The sequence below is a fragment of the Rana temporaria genome, chromosome 1 (assembly GCF_905171775.1).
Source record: "Rana temporaria chromosome 1, aRanTem1.1, whole genome shotgun sequence".
Lineage (NCBI taxonomy): Eukaryota > Metazoa > Chordata > Amphibia > Anura > Ranidae > Rana > Rana temporaria.
The window spans coordinates 188354251-188379324 of NC_053489.1; the positions used below are offsets into that span (position 1 = coordinate 188354251).

Below are 25074 nucleotides of genomic sequence, written 5' to 3' on the forward strand. Positions count from 1 at the left end.
GCTGTTTGATCTATTAATCCATTATGAGAGGGCAGATGACAGGCAGCTGGGAAGCAATGTGTTTACTCCACACGGCCTGTTTTGACCCCTAAAAAGCAGAACCACTGTGCCGTAACCGTGTGCATTGCACGTGATTGCAGGTTGATTTCACCATGGCCCAATTAAAGGAGAAGTATGGCAAACTTTTTGTTGGCATACTCCTCTTGTGAGTCACAGGAGTGCACTTACTTTTGTACTCCTGCTGTGAACGGCTAGATGGGGCCACTGGCATGCGCCATTCGTGAAAAACGTCAATCACGTCGGGTCATAGTTAATTTAAATAACACACGCCCATCTCTTCACAATTTGAATTAGGCGGGCTTACGCCGGCCTATTTACGCTACGCCACCGCAACTTTCTTTTGAGAATATGGCACTTGCCTGTAAAAGTTGCGGTGGCGTAACGTAAATAGGATACGTTACGCCCGCACAAAGATACGCCATTCTACGTGAACCCGGGCCATTGTGTGTTTTTTTCAAAATTGTCACTCTTCTTTTGTTTATAGCGCAAAAATAAAAACTGCAGAGGTGATCAAATACCCCCAATTTGTGGGGGGAAAAACATACAGATTTCATGTGGGTACAGTGTTGCATGACCGCGCAATTGTCATTCAAAGTGCAGCAGCGCTGAAAAATAAAAATTGGTCAGGGCAGGAAGGGGGTGAAAATGCCCTGTATTGAAGTGGTTAAACTTTATGCTAGCTAGCTGCCCATAGGTCCTGTCTTAATAGCTGATTCTGCCTCAAATAACCTACCCTTCCACAAAGGAAATGTTGAAATCGAGCACTCTGCCACTGAAGAAAATGTTGGGTTTGCTGTCATGGTGTGTTGTTTTGTTATAAAATGCCTTTTCAGCTTGTTAAATTTAAATATTTTAGTACTAGGAATTTCCCCATATATAACACTTGGCAGGCACTCTTCTCCCTCACTGTAAAATTTGGTAAAGCCATGGAAAATAACATCTTATAGTAGTAAACATTACCAACTAGTTCTGGGTCTGTCCACCTCTTCACCTCACAATCTTGTGTCATTAGTTGCCTCTCCCTTGTACAGGTTTTAGCTCCTCATATGTGTGTGTGCTATATAATTAATCACAATTAATCTGCTGATTATTTGCTTCTTAGGGATAATGTTAAGTGGCGACACCATCTAAAACACGTCTGTGGCTCATTTTGTTAAAGTGGATGTAAACCTACTCTCATCCTTTCTAAACTACTGCCATAGTGCTGATCTATAAGGATATACATGCCTCCTGCATGTATCCTTACCTGTCAAATGTCTCCCCTCTGTCTGTTATAAGAACTGAAAAACTGCAGATTCTGTGGGTGGATCTGTTGTCTAGAGCTCTGTGGGTGGAGTCGTGATGTCAGTAGACTCCCCACCCTCCTCTACACTCCCCTTGTCAACATGCATTTTATCCTATATATTACTTACACTAAATTCTGCTATGATCACTAAGATCCAGTCAAAATCCAGAAAAGTAACCACATGACTTCAGAAAAGGAGTGGGGGGTGGGAATTAAAAAATAATGCCTGTCTCCAGGCTAGTGCATGAGATATGCAAGCAAGGGGGCGGAACGGACTAAGGTTTTTCTCTGTAAGTCAATTTTATTTCACTGAACAATAAAAGAGGATTGCTCAGAGCTGGATTAACTCTGTGTGGCAAGATTGGGCACAGATGATAGGAAATCTTATACTGTACATTGTGACATCAAAAAAAAAAAAAAAAAATTTGAGTTTACATCCACTTTAATGCTCAGCATATAAAAGTAGAACAGTTCAAATCACTCTTCTTTCTCTGCTACACTTAATAATTATGTGCAGCTCTAATAAACAACCAAAAAATGAAATACCATATGAACGTTCATAATCAGTGATTAATGATTATGTGCGCCTCTAATAAACAATCAAAAAAATAAATTAATAATACTATACAAATGTCCTCAAACGACAATTCAGTGCACAGTAAACCATCCAGATCCTCTGTGAATCAGAAAAAAAAATAGTGGCGACCTTGGCTACAATATTTATCCATAAATACTAGAGATCTGTGAAAGAAAAATCTTGACTGCCCTTGTCTTGCCCACACCTTTCTTTCTTATCTTTCCTTTCTTTCCTCTCTTCTGATTTATTTAAAGGGTCACTAAATGAAAAAAAATGTTTTGCTGAAATTACTGTTTATTGGGTATAGAGACATAAAAGTTAACTGATTCCTTTTAAAAATGATTAAAAATAGAATTTAATCTATCATATAATGTGCCTCTAGTTTCACTTTCGGTTTTGAAGGTACATACATGAAGTTCCGGGTGAGAGGTGAGTCGGGAAGACTCACAGAACAAAAACAACAAATCCAGGGCAGTGTTTTGTTTTTAAAATGAATCTGATTGGTTCTGAGGAGTTTTAGACACACAGTAATGACAGCTTAGACCACCGTGAAAATCTCCCAGTACCATGGTTATAAGGAAACAGGCAACCAGGAAGTGTGGAGATCACAGCAGAATTACAGCCACTTCAAAACAAAAACGAACAATGAGGACATGAAACCAGTACTGCAGTAAGGTAAAGGAAGCTATTTAGCTAAAAAAAAAAATTCCTTTAGTGACCCTTTAATTTTGACCATATTTTGAGAACCCTATTCATTTGGTCAGTAATCAATAACAATGATATTATTATATTACAAAAATACTGTTCTGTATACTGATTCATGTGATATCTTGTTTAAAGGGTTTGTAAAGGAATTGTTTTATCTTAATAGCTTCCTTTACCTTAATGCAGTGCTGTTTTCATGTCCTCATTGTTCGTTTTTGATCTCAAGTTGCTGTAATTCTTCTCTGATCTCCACACTTCCTGGTTGTCTTTTTCCTGATAACCACAGTGCTGCAAGCTTTCTCTCTGTGGTCACTAATCAAGGAGGTGTGATTACTGTGTGTCTAAAACCCCTCAGCACCAATCAGTTTCGTTTTCCAAACCATCACTGCCCTGTATTGGCTCTGTGGCTCTGTACATCACAGAAGCAGGAAACAACATGCAAAAATGAAACTAGAAACTGCAGGTACATTATATGATTGAGTATTATCTATGTTTAATCGTTTTTAAAAGGAATCATTTACCTATTTTGCAGGGGTCAAGTCCTGGGGAAAAAAGTGTGGGAACTCCCACCCAAGATCCACTCCCCCACCAAAAAAAAACAAAAAAACAATACGCTCATATGCATAATTACTAAACCGCATGTTCTTTCTAAATCCCGCGATAACTCGCGGCAGACCTCCGCAATGTCTCCTGGGAACAATGACAAAAGCTCCCAGGAGACATTGCGGCATCGAGGAAGTGACGAAATACCCACACACTACCTGATGAATCCATATACTGGAAGCGGCCAGTAACATAAAGGATTACTAAGGTTCACCTGCCCCTGACAGTGACTCGAGCTGGGCAACGGTGCTTAGTGAAGGATTGGCTTGGGCGGCTCGGCTGCTCTTGGCTGTTCTAGTCCTGCAAAGGGAACTGCGTTCCTGCTGTGAAAAAAGTGCAGGAACTCCGTTCCCTTGCGTTCCCGCAGGACTTAAGCCCTGCTATTATGTCTCTATATCCTGTAAACAGTCATTTCAGCATAACATTTTTTTTTTATTTACAATTCCTTTAAACAAGATGTTAGTCTAAATGACGTTACATTTTGTTAGCATATGTTGTATGCCCCTATTTTTTAAGAGATACATTACATTGTCAGTTATATTTATATATTCTTCTACTAAATAGTGGAAAATAAGTGACAAACATATATAAAAGTGACCTAAAACTTAATTTATCTTCTGAAAAGGTGTAATATTCTGTTTCTGAACAAGTGATCGCCTCCTCCAACACCACAACACTAGTTTTAATGATTTTGCTCACCTTGGAATTGATCTCCAAATGATATGAGGTCAGAAATTGCACCTTGAAACTTTAGAAGAAAATTGCTCCACACTTCTGCTCCTAATGGTAACTAGGAATGTCTCTCCAACTCTCATCCACTCACATTCACACAGTTTGCCCAAAACAATAAATCCATATCTAATCCTATTTAATCACATATACTCACATAAATCATACCCAGAATACTGTATATTAAAAATAAAAAAGAGCACATCCATTTGTTTGGGGATCGAAGCAAGTACAACACAAATGCCAAAGTGCTACTCAATTCAGCTGGCCTGCTTTTTTTTGTGAGGTTTTGTTGCATGGTCGCAATTTTTTTTATTTTTTTTTATTCTTTCTCTGCTGCCTGATGTGTGTCACAAGAGTGCTCACCTTGGAATTGACCTCCAAATTATAAGAGGTCAGAAAATTCTCCATGAAATATAAGAAGAAAATTGCTCTACACTTCTGCTCCTAATGGTAACTGGGAATGTTGCTCCAACTCTCATCCACTCCATGTTCCTCAAAACAATAAAGCCATATCTAGTGCTCTCCATTAAAAATGTTATTCACCAACATATTTAATCCCATATATTAACATAAATCATGTTATCAGCCAGCAAATAATGCAAATAAAAAAAGAGCGCATCCACTTCCCTAGGGATCTTGGCAAGTACAACACAAAGGCAGAATCAGAAAAGTTCCACTCGCTTTAGCTGGCCTGCTATTTTTGTGAGTTTTTGTTGCATGGTCACAATTTTTCGATTATTTGTCAGCTTTTTCTGCTGCCTGGTAAGTATCACAAGAATGAAAATACAAAATTGAGAATAATCTGTACCTGCGGGAATATGCTTACTCTTGGGACAGGTACAGGAGGGACCATGGTGATTCAATTAGGGGATTGTAACTGTTTTCTACTGTGGCCTCTGGTGGCCATGTTAACGAGAACAGTGTCATAGGTAATTGCTGGCTCTCTTGTGTGAAGCCTCGTACACACGACCGAGGAACTCGACGGGGGAAACACATTGTTTTCCTCGTCGAGTTCCTTGTTAGGCTGTCGAGGAACTCGACACAGGGCCGGCCTTTGGTGTGTGCGAGCTGTGCGGTTTAGGTGACCAGGGGGCAAGGGGTGAAGATGGGGGGGGGTGCCACAGGATTAGCTCGCACAGGGCGCCTTAACACCTAAGGCCGGCCCTGACTCGACAAGGCAAGTTTCTCCATTCCCGTCGAGGAGAAAGAAGACATGCTCTCTTTTTGGCTTGACGGGATCCTCGACAGTTTCCTCGTCGAAAAATGTACACACGACCGGTTTCCTCGGCAAAAAAAAAAAAATCCCAGCAAGTTTCTTGCTGGTTTTTGCTGAGAAACTCGGTCGTGTATACGAGGCCTGAGTGTGTACAAAGAAGGAGCCTGGGGGACATAGAGCAGAGATCAGTAACAAGATACAAATAAGATAATGCATGTAGCAAGCAAAGTTTACTTTCCAGCTTGTGAATGGTAGGGCTGCAGGTGGTATTGAGAGAGTACATACAGTATATAGCGAAAGTTTGGAAGTACTAAATAAATGCATTTGTGTAACTTTAGGATGGCCTTACAATTACTGTAAATCTGTTTGCTACTGAATTTTGTATTTTTTTTGTAGAATATTGTTTTCTGTGTTACACATGAGGCAACTGCCAATAAGTAGTTAAACCTCTCTGTAGCAAAGTGAAATCATTTCCAGTGTTGCCACAGCCTTAGATTAAAATGAATTCAGATGAATAATTATATGTTTCAAAGTAAGAGATTATGTACAGATCATTAACAACACATGCAAAATGTAGTTGATGGAAATATCTTAGTATACAGCTCTGAAAAGTGTGAGATCTGACGTTATTGGAAACAAATATTTCTCATACTGCAAAGCTTTTTTACGTGAGCCATTAAAGGCATTGTACACTTTCACATGTTTTTGCTGTTTTAACTAGGTTTTAATGTAGTTACTGTATATTCCCATTGTTGTTTATTTTCCTTACCTTGTAATGATGGACCTATATTTTGTGGCTGCAGTTAGTTAGTTAGTGTCAGTAATGCTGTGTACACACGATTGGAATTTCCGATGGAAAAAGTCCGACTGACTTTTTCCATCGGAAATTCCGACCGTGTCTATGCCCCATCGGAGAACTTCCATCAGAATTTCCAATGAATTCCATCAGAGTTTAAATATAGAACAATTTTTTTTAATCAGTATAGCTGTCTTTCGAAAATACAATACAAATACCCATTACATCACTTCTGATTTTTTATTCTGTCGTACAAGAATTTTTGTAACTCAAATAAACTTTTTATTTTTGATATGCGACTAGCCTGCAAAGAAAAATGGTCGATCTGTTGTCTGATTTTCGGATCGTGTGTACGGGCCATTAGTCTGTGTCAGATCTAATTACTATTTAGCTTTCACCTGCAGAGCATTAGACTGAGAGACTAAGGCCTTGTACACACGGTCGGACAAAACCGATAAGAATGGTCTGACGGACCGTTTTCATCGGTTCACCGCAGAAATGGCCTGATGGTCTGATGTGTGTACACACCATTAGTTCAAAATTTGATCGGGTCAGAACGCGGTGACGTAAAACCCACGACGTGCTGAAAAAAACGAAGTTCAATGCTTCCAAGCATGCGTCGACTTGATTCTGAGCATGCGCGGGTTTTGAACCGATGCTTTTCTGTACTAACCATCGGTTTGGTTCGATCGGGCAGCGGTCCATCGGTTCGGTTTTGAAGCATGTTTTAAAATTTTGGACCGAAGGAAAACAGACCCATGGCCTATACACACGGTCGGTTTGGTCCGATGAAACTGAACTTCGGTTCATTCTCATCGGTTCGGTCCGACCGTGTGTACGGGGCCTAAGGCCTCATACACACGATAGGTTAAACAGAGGACAGCGGTCTGATGGACTGTTTTCATTGGTCAAAATCGATCGTGTGTGGGCCCCATAGGTTATTTAACCATCGGTTAAAAAAAGCCAACTTGCTTTAAATTTAACAACCATCGGTTAAGAATCCACGCATGCTCAGAATCAAGTCGACGCATGCTTGGAAGCATTGAACTTCATTTTTTTAGCACGTCGTTGTGTTTTACGTCACTGCGTTCTGACACGATCGGTTATTAAACCGATGGTGTGTAGGCGCGACGGACCATCAGTCATCTTCATCGGTCCGTTCTCATCGGATGGACTGATCGTGTGTACACGGCATTAGGGATTGTAGGCTGTGTAGTTCTTTCACAGGAAATGTCAGTTCTTACTCTGCAGACAGAGGTCATGCATTAAACTGTGCAGTGCCATGTGGCATGTACCATGTTTGAACACAAACAGACACTGCTGACAAAGGAGTGTGAAGTTTTACTCCACTATGGGCTGTGCATACAGAGCAACAAACTACACCATGAAACTACATGATCAATATACATCTTATACAGGTGAAAAACACAATGGACCATGCAATGGACCAACTGCCTAAGATGTTTTTTTTTTTTACATTTGGGGGAGGAAGAATAAGGGGTCTATTTCTAAAAGTTTGTTGGATGAACCTCACAAGCATTTACCCAACCATTATGTTTTTTAAATGTATTTTGCTTAAATGAAGATTCTCTATGATCTTCAGCTCCATCTAGTCTCCATAATGTGATATTGTCCTGATTTAGGTATCTCAGGTAAAAAATGCATTGTGTCCTGGTACACCGACTCTTATGACTATGCTTGTCATATTAGATGAACACTATACATTGGGATTTATACCCCCATAGCCCCCCTATTATAACACATTCAAGGGAAAGAGAGTTGAGTGCTGACCACATGTCCAACACTACCCCTTCCTACCCTCCTTCCCTTCAACTTGGAGGGACCTTTTCGTGCCTTGACAGAGCCAACAATGTTGCTTCACCCTCAGGATTTGAATCAGTCCCTCCCCAAAAAAGGATCGTTTGATGTTATACAATTCTTGATATATTTGAGCCACTTACTAAAACACCATTACCAGTTTCAACCACTCCAGGCAACATTCTATGTTATGTTTGATGTATTCTATGTTTTGCTGTCTAACTACAGTTCATACTCTTTAACGATAAATATGATTGTATCATCGTTATGTTTGTACTTTGAAAACCTTTAATAAAATTATTTGAAACAAAAAGAAAAATGCATTATGGCCACTAGATGGAGCTGACAATTATAGGAATTCAGCATTAAAGGGGAACTCTGCTTTTGTGTATAAAAAAATATAGCAAATAAAATGCATATATCATATACAATCTCTATAATAGCAATGTCGTAACTTATTGTTATTAAATTTACCTTTTGTTTTCTGTAAAATGCAATGTAGCAACCTCCAGGTGTTTTGTACTTTGTGGGTGTAGGAACATAATTTCCTGCTTGTGCAATTGGCTCATTGATTTTCCCAGAAGTCTGCACTAAGCTATCATTCTAATTTTAGGTACCCTCTTCAATAGAATCTTCGGTTTTTGTGAAATACTCCCCAAGGGTTAAATAAATCTAAAAGGATGCAGACCCTACAAGTGCAAATTGCACTTGAAAGTGCACATGGAAGTGCAGTCGCTGTAAATCTGAGGGGTAGATCTGAAATGAGGGGAAGCTCTGCTGATTTTAGCATCCAATCATGTGCAAGCTAATATGCTGTTTTTTACTTTCCTTGCATGTCCCCCTCGGATCTACGGCGACTGCACTTCCAAGTGTACTTTCAAGTGCAATTTGCACTTGTAGTTTGCACTTGTAGTGCAAAGTGGATTTGCCTTTCATAAAAAAAAAAAAAAAACCTGTGTGTCAACCTGTCAAGAGGAACTTGTGAAAGCAAACAAGCAACCTGGCAAAGAACCCCAATCACATTGTGGTCATGTTACTGATCTAAAAAAAAAAATAATAAAATAAAAAATGTATACTTTTTTTTCCATTTGTTCGTTTTTTTTTTATAAGCATCATTACATAATTACCAGATGAATACATCTGCGAAAAAAAAGAAAAAACACATAGGGCAAGGTTAGTCAAACCTTTAAAATTATGAATATAATAATGTACATCATCGCTAGTAATAGATAACTTTCAGAATTAATATCTCATTAAAATATAATACTGAATGTAAAGCACAAGTAGCTTGATTGTTGCCCGCAGTTGCTTTGCAATGTATTCCCAGCCTGCTCCAACTATAAGTAGTAGGACGTTTTAAAATGAGCACCGCATGAACCCATTGCTTGACATGACTTTGTATCTGCATGAACACTGGATTAACATGCATTATTCAGTAGTGTATTACTAGCTGCCTAGAACATCACTTGTTCTTCAATTTGTGTGTCAGGTTTAGAAGTTCCAGTCCCTTTTTATAAGGAAAAGGTGTATTCAGCTGGAAGAAGCTTTTAGATTGAGGTCCTTGTGGGTTTTTTTCTGAGTCTCACAGTATGAAATTTGCTCACTGGAAATATGTGTTGATTAAAACATAAATTTAAAGAGCAGTAAGGTGTTCAGAAGTAATGGCTAACTTCACCCAAAACTGATATTTTAGTTTTGTGTACATGGTGGCAAGCTGAATCAGTTGTTTCTTTTATATATGTGGGGGCACTAGAGGTGTCCCCCACCAGAAATCCCTATTTGCAAATTCTGCAGTCGTTACAAAGCCAAGATATTGTATTTTTCTCCCCCTGTGAATTCTTCAGACTCTAGAGTAAAAAGTACCCATGGAATCTAGCTTTAAAAGACTGACACCTGAATTATAGATGTGTGGCAGGTAGGAGCAGGGATGTGCAGAGAATCCGTAAGGGGCAGATACTCAAATAAAATAGGGAAGTATGTGTCCATTTGTGTCTGGAAAAATGTCTGTGTTATACCTTTGCATGAGGAAATTACAATGCAAAAAGTAATTTGAGTACAGGAATTAGAATACTTTATTAATTCCAAAGGAAAATGTGATAATTTCCCTTTGGGAATGATAAAGTATTCTGATTCAGAATATATTAGCCTGTTAGCAGCAAGAAATACACTATTCACACATTGCAATATACTGTAAGGCCTTGTACACACGATAGGATAGCCAGAGGACAACGGTCTGAAGGACCGTTTTCATCTATCAAAACCGATCGTGTGTGGGCCCCATAGGTTAGTTAACCTTCGGTTAAAAAAATAGGAACTTCCTTTAAAATGTAACCGATGGACGCCTAACCGATAGGTCAAAACGATAGTTATTATGCAAAAGCATCGGTTAAAAACCCGCGCATGCTCAGAATCAAGTCGACGCATGCTTGGAAGCATTGAACTTCATTTTTTTCAGCACATTGTTGTGTTTTACGTCACTGCGTTCTGACACGGTGGTCTATCTAAGGACTAAATTACCCATCTCCAACATACAAGGAAACTGAATAATACCATTCACAAATATGGAAACCATTTGTAATTAAACTGAATTGTCACTAAATGTCAGGACCAAGAGATAAAGATAGACATAGCGCAAAGGGTTCCACTTCCAGAATTGCTAGATTAACGTTACAACTACCCCTCTCACAAGGTAATTTAGCACTACCCTGCTTTCGAAAATATTATTGGGCAGCTGTGCTACTGGTTCTGTGCTACAGTAAATCTGAAGGCAGCTATGTAATGCCCCGTACACACCATCACTTTATGTGATGAAAAAAAACGACGTTTTTAAAAACGTCACTTTAATTGACCGTGTGTGGGGGAAAACGTTGTTTTATGTCTTGTAAAAAACGACCAAAAAAATTTTAAGCATGCTTCAATTTTATGTGTCGTTTTCCAAAACGTCGTTTTTTACTTCACAGAAATTGACCGTGTGTAGCAAAAAACGTCGTTTAAAAAGACGTTTTTACACCCGCGCATGCCCAGAAGCGAGCTTCAATGGAAAAAGTGGTAAGAACCTAACCTCGCTTTGCTAGAACATTGTGAGAAAAACAATGTTTTTAAGGCAACTTCGTCTTTGAAAATTGAAGTTTCAAAAACGTCGTTTTTTACTTCACAGAAAATGTGTTTTTTTTTCATCACATAAAGTGATGGTGTGTATGCGGCATTAGGTTCTGATGCTGAATTGTGTAATTTGGTGTTCAGGGGCCTGTGGTCCAGTCCACATATGATGATTTTATTGCACACCACAGTCTAGGTGTGGGGACAGGTGATAGCGGCCATTGAAGAAGCAGATACAATTTCCCTGTATACTCCTCTATGGGGTAATTACCCCGATGCTGCCCCACCTGAACTCTATTTCTGACCCAAATGTGTGGGCTAAATTTGGAATAAAAACATTTAAACGTATTATACCAACTGGGCAGCTCCTCCTCTTTAATAGATTCAAAGAATTGTTTCAGCTTCCCTCATGGATGCTCTTACCTACAGCTGTGCCATGCGGTTAAGGCACAATTCCCCTCTGCACTGACATTGGCTTCTCATACGGTGGAGAGATTTCTTATTACTAGTAACGCGGATAAGATCCTTTCCTCTCTGTATCTTAGAATCTCCAGTAAAAAAAAACGGTAAATTGTCTCAGCTATTTTATTCCTAAGAGAAATCCCAACCCAGACTGATGCTGACTTGTTTTAGGGGATCCAACAGTATATCCCCCTGGTAACATCAGCCAGACAGATTTGTCCAACAACATTTTTTATTGCATAGGGCGCATTATACCCCTCAACGCCTATCTGTCATATACCCTACACATTCTGTGTGCTGCCCATGTACACAAGAAATAGGCACATTCTTGCATGTTGTATGGTTCTGTCCCTCTATTCAAGGCTTCTGGAGAGAGTTGGTGGCGGAAATTACTCTGATGATAGGTCTGACCATGACAATAGACCAGCTGATGCCCCTACTATGCATGTGCGACATGGTGGCTCACACTACCGTGTTTCCCAGAAAATAAGTCTTATATTAATTTTGGCTACAAAAAACATACTAGGGCTTATTTTCGGGGGATGTCTTATTTGGTTATGGTATATACAATAATCTACATTTATTCAAATACAGTCATGTCATCTTCTAAAAAAAAAAAATCCTGATCCTTTAAACTTTAAATCATTATAGACAGCACAGTGCTTGTGCTGTGTCATTTACATTATATTAAAAAAAAATGAAATAAAACAATATATTTTTTTTTTAAAGTTCCTGTGTCCCATGTCTTCTCTCACATTCCCCCCTATCAGCTCAGGAGTCAGCATTATGAAATTCTGTAATCCCAAAACCTTAGTTAAAGCCATTGTAAAATCATGTAATCCGTTCTGTAAAAAGATTATTTGGCAATTTTGAAGAGTGCGTAGGATAGGTGAAGCTAGTATTAAACCCCAGAGCACCAGAAGATCACCATTGTAGGGGTAACTGGTGCACAGAGGATGTAAGATTTCAGAAGAACAGACCCTAGCACACTCTTGATTCATAGTACTGGCGCTGGTGCTAATTTAAGAACAAAAACCCCTAAACTTCAGCTTTCAGTAGAGACTCATTTGAAGAAGCAGAGGGAAATAACAGGAGTTCAACACCTACACTAACCCACCCCCCCTCCCATTCCACTTTTAGAATATCTATCATGCATCTGAAAAATGCAACTCTAGCGTCAATAAATATAAAACCGCAGTTACAGGTAGTGAGATCATGTTTGAATATTTAAGTTCAATTTTCCACTCAAGCTTTTAAAGTTGAATAACTAATTCTGGAATACTACATCAGTCTCCCTGATGAATATGGATTTGCATTAAACTATACAGATCTCTGGATAGATAAACAGTTAAGATGCAGTTGTGGTGAATATTTTAGTATTTCTCTGATTCTAGCAGCAGAAAGAAAACAAAGTTTGGCATCAGACACTGTTGGAAGAATAATATTGCAATTACAGTGATAGAAGCGGTAAAGACTTCATCTGCCTCTTAAAGCAAACTCATGCTGAGAGAAATATATAGGCTGCCATTGCTGACCATTCCCGAAAATGAATGTTGCTTAACTGTCAGATTGATACTCTGCTTTAAAGCGGAATTACACCCGAAAGTGGAACTTCCGCTTTAAGGTATCCTGACATGCCACATTTGGGGGGGGGGGGGAGCGGGTACCTAGTTTTGACAGGTACCCATCTCCCACTTCCGCCCGCGCTGACTAGTAGACTCCTTCTCTCCCCTTCCTCCTTGTAATCTTCTGGGACGCGTCAACTGTCTCAGAAGATTGCCCGGCCATTGAGGACGCGCAGCGCGCACCCGGCTGTGAAGCCGCATCGCTGTCACAGCTGGGTGCCCACACTTGAAATGCCGGCGCCGTGGACAGGCGGCCGCATCGCTGGACCGTGGGACAGATGAGTGTGTGTTTATTAATACTGAAAGTGCACTTGGAAGTTCAGTCGCTGTAGATCTGTGGAACGCAAGTGGCGCTATCATGTCGAGGTATGGAACGCACCCTGTTCCACCATTTTTTGTAAACACCGGAAGTGCACCGCTGTGATGCCGGCGTACGGTGAGTTGGACTCTCATTAATTGGGGTCATTATTGCTTATAAGTTCGAGGGGGGTACAGTAGAGACACCCCCCAGACGAAGTGTTGTGACACGAAACGCATCGGGCAGACTCCACTGCCGCCTCATTTGTATATACAAGCATGTGTTATCTCAGCTACATGTAAGTGCAATAGCTGCAATAAATATTTTATTTATTTTAAACGAGATTACGCTATGTGGCCATTTTCCTTTTATATCTCCTCAAACTACTGACATTTATTGAGAACCAATTTTGGGATCCAGTCTCATCACATGAGTTGCTGCATTGGTACCATTATTGATCGGAGGTTATGGTGTCCAACCAGGATTCTTCCAGTTTTCGTTATTGTGGTTTATTCCATACATGCCTGTTTAGATTCACAGAGACATATGTCCCCCTGAGTCCATCCTTTCTAGTAAGCTCACAATTCTACCGGTGGTGGGTTATCACAATTTATAGAAGAAGTCACGATTTTGTGTTTTTCACGAAACACTCGGAAATTGTTTCCTTTCTTCTTTTTCATTCATTTTTGGCACTTGGTGGACTATTCAACTTTTCATACTTTTCTCTAATTTTTTTCATTTATGGACTTTAACATATCATGCATTTGATTTTACTGTGAATCACTATAACCTAGTCACTGTTGGTTTGTGTCATTTGTTTACTATATAAAATGTTTGATATCATAACTTTCATTGTTTAAGCGCTACACATACACACCCATTTGTTTGTTTTTTCGCTTTTTTCAATCAGCCGTGTTAGCAGCTACACCAATATTGGCAGCGCAGGGTTGTATACACAATTTTTCTGCTGTAGATCTGAGGGTAACATGCAAGGAAATAAAAAAAAACAGCATATTAGCTTGCACATGATTGCATGATACAATCAGCAGAGCTTCCCCTCATTTCAGATCTTCCCCTCAGATATACAGCTACTGCATTTCCAAGTGAACTTTCAGATGTTGCACCAGATATAGCACTCTCCTGTTTTAGTGAATCAACCCCTATGTTTCCCTATGAGTCGTAAGGAGTGAAATTACCAATTTTTGTCTTTGGATATTGTGGTATATTCTTTTGGCTTTTTATGTCACCAACTATTGACCTACCTCTCTATTTACATGTGACATTGGTCTCTCAAACTTAGCCATGCTGACTTAGCCATTTGTTGTGTCCCATCTATTGTAAATCTTGTATGAGACCCTGTATTGTCTGTGTGACTTTTTGTTGGTTCTGCACCCACTCATTCTATAGGCCTGGTTGTACGTCTTATATTTGAATAACAATGTTTATAGAGCTGCATTAATGTGTTTCTATTATATCTGCCTACAATTCAGCAGTACAGCCCAACTCCAGGAATTGTGAAAATTCTTTCTTGCAGTGGGGCTGGGCCCACATTGCAAGAGTTAACTGCTTCTTTAAGCCAAGGGGATGGTAAAAGTACTTTTACTTACCTGATCTTCCTGCCCTCTAGCAGACAACGCTCCTGGTTGGTGGATTGTTTTTGATGTCCTCACGTCCAGTTCAGGGTTATGGACCCTGCATTTATCTGGATGATGTCAGGACTTTAGACCAGGGATCTCCAAACTATAGTCCTCCAGCTGTTGCAGAACTACACGTCCCATGAGGAATTGTAAAACTCTGACATATACAGACATGACTAGGCATGATGGGAATTGTATTTCCTGAACAACTGGAGGGCCATAGTTTTGGAGACCCATGCATTAGACCACTTGAGCATGGAGGAGAAGATGCTGCCTGGGAAAAGTCCAATGGTGTGAAGGGGCATAGGATTGGGTAAGTAAATCTACTGTTGCATGCCTCCTAGACCTTAAACGAGCAGTCAACCCCCACAGTGTGGTTTCAGTTCCACTGCAAAAGAAGATTTTAGGGTTCCATGATGGTCAGCTTTAAGGCAGAGGCTAAAAATCAACTTGTGAAAGTTATGTTTGCTCTTATAAAGCATGTTTATCTTTCCTCTTTTACTCTCTAGCATTTCAGGCTATGTGAGAATATATTTTTTTCAGCCCAGGCTACAGATAACAGTGAATTAAGTAACAGAGAAAACTCTCCAAACATTCATCAATGATATTATCTTATAGGAGCTACAAGTGTATGAGGCATCCATAATAGGAGTTGCTTTTCGAACTTGTATACAGTGTCATTAGGAGGCCATAATCTATAGCTACCTACACTGAATGGGGCACTAAGAGCAACTCATTTAAAGCAATTAATCAAACCACTGCCTTGCCGAGGTCTAAATGGAGGCTGCACTAATGGATTCATTAGTGTAAAGCTACTGTAAATTCATCAAGGGAGCGGATACATATAATCTGATGGTCAGTACAATGTCTGTAGCTTGGACGTGGCTGAAGCAGTTCATAATCATTCTCTGGCAATCAGCGGCTGCCTTTTTGCACATTTAGCCCCTGGGGACAGCTGCTTTGTATAATGTTCGTAAATATCTCTGCAATCTGCCAAGACGTTTCTCCTTGAAAAAGAAGCAATTTTCTTTACCACATTCAGCAGTTAGATGCTTGTCAGCATTGCCGTGTTTTATTTATTTATTTTCATTTACTCATCAGTAATTCCAATGCGCTCAAGTTAGGCAAGGACACACATGCACTATATGAATTAAAAGCAAATACATTTGGTAAAAAACATTAACATTTAGTAATTACAGCACAAAATTCCCAAAGCCTTTTCCAGCTGCAGCCTTTCTGACCTGATTTAGTCATAATGAGTGTAATCCCTCTGTATTTCCAGTTAGATGGTTTGGATGTGAAATAATCAATTGCATCTGTATAATAGATCTATGTCACAGTTATTATTATGAATTAACCCTCTGCACAACGCCATATGGTTAAACGTATAACATGGGTTTATTATAGATGATCGGGGCAATGCCTACTCACCCTGTACATGGGGAACACTCCATGAATATGCTCACTAGTACCCAGGACCAGGCAGGGCCACTATAATGCGAAGATCAGCATTAAGGCACACCCGTGTTTAGAAGTGAACCATTCACCTTGCACAGTTACACAATAAACTTGAGCCTTATTTTCTGAATGCAGCATTTTGAGGGAGACACCATGGAGCCTGCTACCTGGGCTTGGGCACCAAATCATTTGGTGGAGGGGGATTATGGTATGGGGTTGTTTTTCAGGAATTGGACTTGGCCCCTTAGTTCCAGTGAAGGGAAGGGAACTCTTAAGGTGTCAAGGCGTCAAGACATTTTGGACAATTTTATGCTCCTAACTTTGTGAGAACAGTTTGGGGATGGGCCCTTCCTGTTCCAACATGATTTCGCAACAGCACGCAAAGCAAGATCCATAAAGACATGGATGGGTGAGTTTGGGGTGGAGGAACATGACTGGTCAGCACAGAGTTCTGACCTCAACCCGATAGAACACCTTTGGGATGACTAGAGTGGAGACTGCAAGCCAGCATTTCTAGTCCAACATAACATCAGTGCCTGACCTCACAAATGCCCTTGTGGAAGAATGATCAAACATTCCCATAGACACACTCCTCAACCTTGTGGACAGCCTTCCCAGAAGAGTTGAAGCTGTTATAGCTGCAAAGGGTGGGCCAACTCAATATTGAACCCTATGGACTAAGACTGGTATGCCAATAAAGTTCATGCGTGTAAAAGGGGTATTGACATACCAACGTACAAAAAAAAAAAAAAAAAAGATTTCCTGTTATTATAATAGAAAGAGAGTGCAACACTCCTAACCTAATGTTTTATCTAACCCAATTTTTAACATGCAGGACACTGAACTTCTGAACACAGCTATCCTGACAGGAAGAACGGTATCTATCCCAGTGAAGGTGATGGCCATTCAGGAGGAAGGCTCTGTGATTGATGTGTCTGACTCCACTGAGTGCAGGTCAGCAGATGAAGATGTCATCAAGGTGAGATCTCTGATCAAAGCCTTTAAGGTCAAAAATGTTATAGCCTGGCTTTACTTTCCCCACAATTGTCAAGCATATAAATTCTGTTATACACTGTTTTTGCTTTATATATTGGTATGGTTTACTGGTATAGAATTCCACCTTGCATTCCTCTTGTGGCTACAGATTAAGGTTCTAAAAGTCCAACTGAGCACCTGGTGCCCATGGGACATAGTTGAGGTGACCTCTTCCCCTTACCACCACCAATTCCTAACCAGGTTTACAATTGTCACTTGTATTTAAGATCCTATTCACCTGCACCAGTGTAGCATATTAGGAGACAGAACCTGTTAGGGGGGTGTAAATCAAAGGGGGGTGTAAATCAAAGAAAAATCTAACTTCTGTGGTGGTAGAGGTGAGTAGAACTCGCTTAGCAACGTCTTAGCAATGTCCTAGGAGTATTCCAGTAAGGCTTTGGGAGATATGTAAAAGGTCTACACCAATAGAAAATGCATTATTCAACTTTATTTAAAGCTGCACAGTTTGTTTTAATCTACAAACACCTCTGGAGCGAGGTTCCCCCCAAAAATCCATACCAGACCCTTATCTGAACAGACAACCTGGCAGGCTGCAGGAAGAGAGGGGGGGACAAAAGAGCGCCCTCCTCCTGAACCGTACCAGGCCACATGCCCTCAACATGGGGAGGATGTCCCGATGTTGATGGGAACAAGGGCCTCATCCCCTCAACCCTTGCCCGGTGGTTGTGGGGGTCTGTGGGTGGGGGCTTATCAGAATCTGGAAGCCCCCTTTAACAAAGGGGACCCCCATATCCTGCCCCCCTATGTGAATTGGTAACAAGGTACATTGTACCCCTACCATTTCACCCAAAAAAGTGACAAAAATGGTAAAAAAAAAACACAGACACAGCTTGGGACAAGTCTTTTGTTAAAAAATAAAAAAAAATTCCAGCGATGTAATCCTTCCCCGACTCGACGATACACACCGCCACTATTCCGCCTCCATGGCATATGCCCACCAAATGATGTAAGTCTCGCCGTGACAGCTCTTAAATAGCCAAGGGCGGGGCCACCCGTAACATGAGTGGGTGACCCCGCCCCCCTCTGACCCAAAGGGGGTTTCCGGAGGTTTCCTTGTGGCATCACGGGTGACCCGACTCCCTCTGATTCCATGGGAAACCGCCGGGCAAGGGTTGTGGGGATGAGGCCCTTATCCCCATCAACATGGGTACATCCTCTCCATGTTGAGGACATGTGACCTGGTACGGTTCAGGAGGAGGGGCGCTCTCTCGTCCCCCCTCTTTTCCTGTGGCCTGCCAGGTTGTGTGCTCAGATCTGTATTGCCAAAAGAGAAGGGGTGATCACCATGTCACTGGACCCAGTGTACTGGCCACATCCCTATGATATAGAACAAACAGTTGTTCCCCCTAGGGTGGGACTTTAAAAGCCAGACACTGTGATATGCGTAGAAACAATGTTTATTTATATGCAAAATGTCAACAGACATGTGTACAAAAGTTTAAAAACACGCACCAAAGTGAATGTAGTTCAAGTATGTAACATTGCAAACATCAACAAAACATGTAGCAAGAGACAAGCAAAAAACAACAACACAATAATAATGACACTACAACTCCCCTATGGATGATGATCCCTGGTACCCGACGCGTTTCTGGTATACAACCTTCATCAGGGGTAACGAACAGGGGTGAGTACGGTCAAAATTCTTTACTTAATACGAGTCGTTCCATATGAAGAAAAAATATTATTGAAAACAAATTGTGGAGATGGGAATACACAGAGGCAACAATTCGAACCCCAATGCAAATTTGGAACTGGTGGATTTGGGTCCTAGAAGTACCCTATATGTAACAATATCTAAACTCCACTGATCCAATATGAGGCGATATGAGCTCAGCACTTAGGATATGGCGCTCACGGGACCTTAATAAGGAAACCCCCGACTCAATGAATGGCTCCAAAGTGGTTCCTGTGTGCCGCTGTAATGGCTTGTGGATATCCCCATATAGCAATTATTTTGCATAGTTGGCGTTTTCCCCTCCTTGTGGTGCTTTCTGTGGATCTGTATTGCCGGGACCCGACAATTCATTATAGCTGCGAGTAGTTTTAAATGACTGTTATTCCTTTAGGACTTTTCTAAACACGCGAAAAATGCACTACTTTACAGGCATACTATAGACACCCCCCAGGTACGAAATTTAAAGTAATATTTCACTTTTATTGTTTCACTTTAAGCATTATTAAAATGACTACTCCCGAAAAAAAATGACATTTTGTAACTTTTTTTGCATTGATACATGTCCCCTGGGGCAGGACCCAGGTCGCCAAACACTTTTTATGACAATAACTTGCATATTAACATTTAAAATTAGCAATTTTGATTTTTCACGTTCGTGTCCCATAGACTTTAACAATGTTTGCGTGTTCGAACAATTTTTTTGCACGTTCTGCTGTGAACCAAACCAGGGGGGGGTTTGGCTCATCCCTAATTGTAAACAAATATACCCAGTGAAGTGACAGCCCTAGGTGATATGCAAAGATGTCCATGATCCTTCATAAGTTGACCTGGTAATCTTCAGTCTTCTCTTCACTACATCAGCTCAAAGTCTAAATTTATAAAGCTTGTCTAAGATGTCAGAAAACAGGGGGTGGAGAGCTGAAGGTACACACTGCAGAGTTCAGTGAGGAGAGCTCTGAGAGCTGATTGGAGGGAAGGGACACCCCCCCCCCTTCATGCTGCACACAGGAACAGAGCTTAGGCTGTCAATCACATGCTGTGTGTTGGAGATCCCTCCCCTGACACCTTTTTCTCTTTGTGTCAGAAAATCCTGACATAAGTGATGTGCACAAATCAGAGCAACAGGACAGCAGGCAGAAATGACACTTAGTGCTCTGGATTGAGACAAATACATAATATAGAGGGATATGCTCTGTTCATATTTTTTGTCGGAGGTTTACAACCACTTTAATTCTAACACAATCCTGCATGCTTGTCAGATAGTAGTTTATGTACTGTCACAGGTAAATATCTTTTGTTGGTTGGATTGTCACTGAACATCTAACTGACATGTATCTGATGTTAAAAAAAGAGTGTGTGAGTGGCAGTACATGGCAGCAATCTGAATGGCGTTAATTAAACTTAAAGGAAAAAAAATAGGGTAAGGCATTAAAGCATTTATAATCATTTAAATGTAACCTATCAAGTCAAGTTGTTGCCATTTTAATGTGAGGAAGTAATAGCCCTAATTTGTACATTGATAGGGCTTTTCATCCAGACTGCATCCACGCATTGTGTAAAATAGCCGCAGGCTTTTCTATTCTGTGTCCTTACAAATTCTTGGTGGCTTTTTAAAGTTCCGCTACAGTGAACCTGTTTGAGTGATCTGCTTTTATATATTGTTAGACTAATACTCTGTCCTCCCACACGCCTTTCTGAATAATCCTCCTCAAACCTAAAAGAATGCATCCACAACTGAGGGCAATTAAAGGAGATTTTTTGTGCGCATTAAAATATTTCTGCCCAGAAACCTTGAGAGCCTCTGCACAAATTGGCTTTCCCTTCATTTCAGCGTTCTGTTTCCAGCCTTGTTCTGTTTTGTGACATTGTCGTGTGTAGAAAAGAATAATAATAATAAAAAAAAAAATACAAACACTCTTTCTTCAGATTTTAGATGCGATCGCTCAAAGATTGTGGCTGCAGATTGTTTTGTCTTGGAAATCTGGTACAATAAAATAAAAATACTTTAGCTTTTTAAGAAGACAGGCACTGTGGCTCTGTAACAAGGTTAAAGAAAAACTCAATCTTCATAAAAATTTGGTATATAATTGCTACAAAAGCTATTTGGTAATGTGATATTAATACAAAATTACATTTAAATCTTAATGTGTATCCTGCTATGATTTGTATTGCTTCTAAACACTTTTTTGCAAGCATAGTAACTGTTTTTTTTTGTGAGCGTTCTTTGAATTGTTTGTACAACTGGCATTTCCCTGAAGTCCCTAAAGTCTGGACAAAGACTGGATTAAAATGTTCAGTCATCCCCAAAATGTTCTTAGGTTCACTATGGCCATACAAGGGCAATGGTGATGGGTGGCAGTGCTCTTATACCATGCTAAGACAGGACAAATGATCTTAACAGACAGACCCACCCACTCAGGTTTTTTTAATTGTGGCGCAGGGTTCCCCTTAGAATCCATACCAGACCTAAAGGGTCTGGTATGGATTTTGAGGGGACCCCTACGCCATTTTCTTTTAAATTTGGGCAGGGTTCCCCTTAATATCCATACCAGACCTGAAGGGCCTGGTAATGGTATTTGGGGGGACATCCACAAAATTTTTTTTGGTTCAGGGTTCCCCTTAATATTTACACCAGACCCAAAGGGCCTAGTAATGGACTAAGGGGGGAACCCATGCTGTTTTTTTCCAATGACTTGTATCTGTATTGCCGGGACCCGACAATTCATTATAGCCGCAAGAAAGTTTTAAATTACTTTTTTTCCTTTAGAAATGTCATTTTGTGCAGGGACTTTTCTAAGCACGGGAAATATGCGCTACTTTACAGGCATACTATAGACACCCCCCCCCCCCCCGATACAAATTTAAAGGAATATTTCACTTTTATTGTTTCACTTTAAGCATTATTAAAATCACTTCTCCCGAAAAAACTACAGTTTAAAAAAAAAAAATGCATTGATACATGACCACTGGGGCAGATCCCAGGTCAACACACACTTTTTATGACAATAACTTGCATATTAACCTTTAAAATTAGCACTTTTGATTTTTCATGTTCGTGTCCCATAGACTTTAACGGTGTTCGCGTGTTCGAACTAATTTTTTGCCTGTTCGCATGTTCTGCTGCTAACCAAACTGGGGGGGGGGGGTGTTCGGCTCATCCCTACCCAGCACCTGACAGGCCATGGACTGATTTACAGCAGCCCTCTAGCTAACAGTAATGAATGCCCATATCGACCCAAGCTGGAACAATAAAAGTATGTCAAAATATAATTTCTGGAGTTCAGCTTTAAAGCTGAGGGAGGGGGGGATGCGTGAGTGAACCAGTGCCCAGGGAAAAATGCTTGGTTGCCAATGTAGGAAATTAGCTTGTATAATAGAGTAAACTGTGAGTTTGATACTGATACTTACACTGTGGGGTGGCTAAAGAAGAGGGGGCAGATTCACAAAGATCTGCCCGGGCGCAGCGTATCTACGCCGCCGTAACTTACTTTTGTTAGGTTTGAATCCTCAATGAATTTGCACCGTAAGTTACGGCGGCGTAGTCTATCTCTCGCGGCGTAACGGCGTGTAATTCAAATCGGCGAGTAGGGGTCATGTTTCATTTAAATGAAGCGCGTCCCCGCGCCAAACGAACTGCGCATGCTCTGTTCCTAAATTTCCCGCCGTGCATTGCGCTAAATGACGTCGCAAGGACGTCATTTTTTGTGACGTGGACGTAAATTCCATCCAGCCCGATTCACGGAGGACTTACGCAAACAAAATAAAAAAAAATGTATTATACGCGGGAACGACGGCCATACTTAACATTGAGTACGCCACCAAATAGCAGCTTTAACTATACGCCGAAAAAAGACGACTAGAGACGACGTAAAAAAATGTGACGGCCGCTCGTACGTTCGTGGATCGTCGGAAATAGCTAATTTGCATACTCGACGCTGAAAACGACGGGAACGCCACCCAGCGGACGCCGAAGAATTGCATCTTAGATCCAAAGGCGTACGAAGACGTACGCCTGTCGGATCTAACCCAGATGCCGTCGTATCTTGTTTTGAGGATTCAAAACAAAGATACGATGCGGGAAATTTGAAAGTATGCCAGGGTATCAGTAGATACGGCGGCGTACTCTCTTTGTGGATCTGCCCCGAGGTGTTTAGAATCAAGACTAATAAGTAAGAAAATTGATGCACAAACAACCATTTAAATTACATTTTTTCCTGGACTTGGGCTTTAAAAAAATGCCAGGAAAAATAAGACATTGAATTGTAAAAATATTAATAGTGACTTTGGGCCTGATCCACAAAAGGGATATGCCGGTGTATCTACTGATACGCCGTCGTATCCCTGTTTCTATCTATGGAACTGATCCACAGAATCAGTTTCTCATAGATAGGCAGAAGATCCGACATGTGTAAGGGACTTACACTGTCGGATCTTAGGATGCAGTATTGCAGCCGCCGCTGGGGGCATTTCTCGTCGAAATCCAGCGTCGGGTATGCAAATTAGCACTTACGGAGATCCACGAAGCTTTTACGCTTCGTTTTTTCTCCGTAAGTATTAGTTTGCCGTTGCAAAATTAGGGCTGCTTTTACAAAGTGTAAAGTTAGTACACCATGTAAAAGTAGACCCTTCTTTCCCGCGACGCTGTAAAAAATATTTTTTTCACGCCGCATCTCTTTTTTTTCCCGACGAAACTTTTTTTACCCGACGCGATTCACAAAACTGGGCGTAACGTAATTTCGCGCAATGCACGTCGGGAAAATCGCGTTGGGAGCATGCGCAGTACGTCCGGCGCGGGAGCGCACCTAATTTAAATGGGACTCGCCCCATTAGATTGGGCACGCCTTGCGCCGGCCGTATTTAAGTTACACCGCAGAAAATTTCTAGGTAAGTGCTTTGTGGATCGGGCACTTAGGTAGAAATTTTCCAGCGGTGTAACTTAAATCCGAATATTTAAGTTACACCCGCTGGCTGTGGATCTGGCCCTTTGTGCTTTGTTAAATTGTATTTCCATGTGGGCTTTTTAAGATAGCAATACTTTTTAACCATAAACATATTTTCCAGCATAAAAGTGTTCCTCTAACATTAAACACATCTTTTATTCTCTAGTAATTTAAGTGTTGACCTTATCATACCTGGTCACCGATAAGAACACTGGAGTGGGGAACACCTTTCCAAACACAAATACACAAGGATATAAATGGTTTAGATATGCTCCCTATCTGGACACGTTATTACAACTCTCTATAATGAGATGTTGTTACAGGCCGATGCTATTTCCTTGAGTATAGACTCTTGATGTTATGTGTAGGGTGATTGCTGCATGCTTCACCTGCTTGCTACATGACCTGCTTTAACACACAGCATTTCTATTGCAAGATCTAAATGAAATGAGCCCAGTTTCATGGGTTAGTGAGCAGCCCTGTAATGTTATTAGTTCAGTCTTTCCATGCCATGGCTTTTAAAGTGCACCTGTCACTATGAATTTACTTTTTTCTGCTTCCAATAATACAGTGCTGTTCAGCTTATGTGATGTGGGGAGTTGTATAATTTTGGAGCCAAAGGCAGCAAGATACACTCTTACTGGCCAGATGTGAGTGAGTGAGTAACTTGTATAGCGCAACAAATGCAAACTTAATCGCCTCAAGGCGCTTTCCGTCCAGAGTCGTATCGGTCCTTCAGAAGAGGTGGGTCTTTAGTTTTTTCCTAAAGGCCTGATGGTTTTCCTCCAAGCGGATGGTAGTGGGTAGAGCATTCCAGAGCCGTGGTCCTTGGACCGAAAATCTGCGTTCTCCCTTCGATTTTTAGCGGGATTTAGGAATTTGGAAAAGGTTTTGGTCGGTTGACCAGAGAACGCGCTTGGTGACGTAGGGTTTTATTTTCTCGCTTAAGTATTGGGGAGCGTTCCCAAATACATTTGTGGGTGAGGCAGAGTGTCTTGAATGTCACCCGATCCTGTACGGCATGTGAGT

The 25074-nt window shown here is 40.8% G+C and overlaps 1 protein-coding gene across 1 annotated transcript in view; it reads left to right on the forward strand.

Moving 5' to 3' along the window:
* TMEM132B (transmembrane protein 132B) overlaps positions 1 to 25074 on the forward strand; it is a 751132-nt gene that overhangs the window by 634386 nt on the left and 91672 nt on the right. Inside the window, exon 5 of the mRNA XM_040347367.1 lies at positions 17207 to 17350. Coding sequence (XP_040203301.1) covers positions 17207 to 17350 — 144 coding nt within the window. The remainder of the gene's footprint in view (positions 1 to 17206; positions 17351 to 25074) is intronic.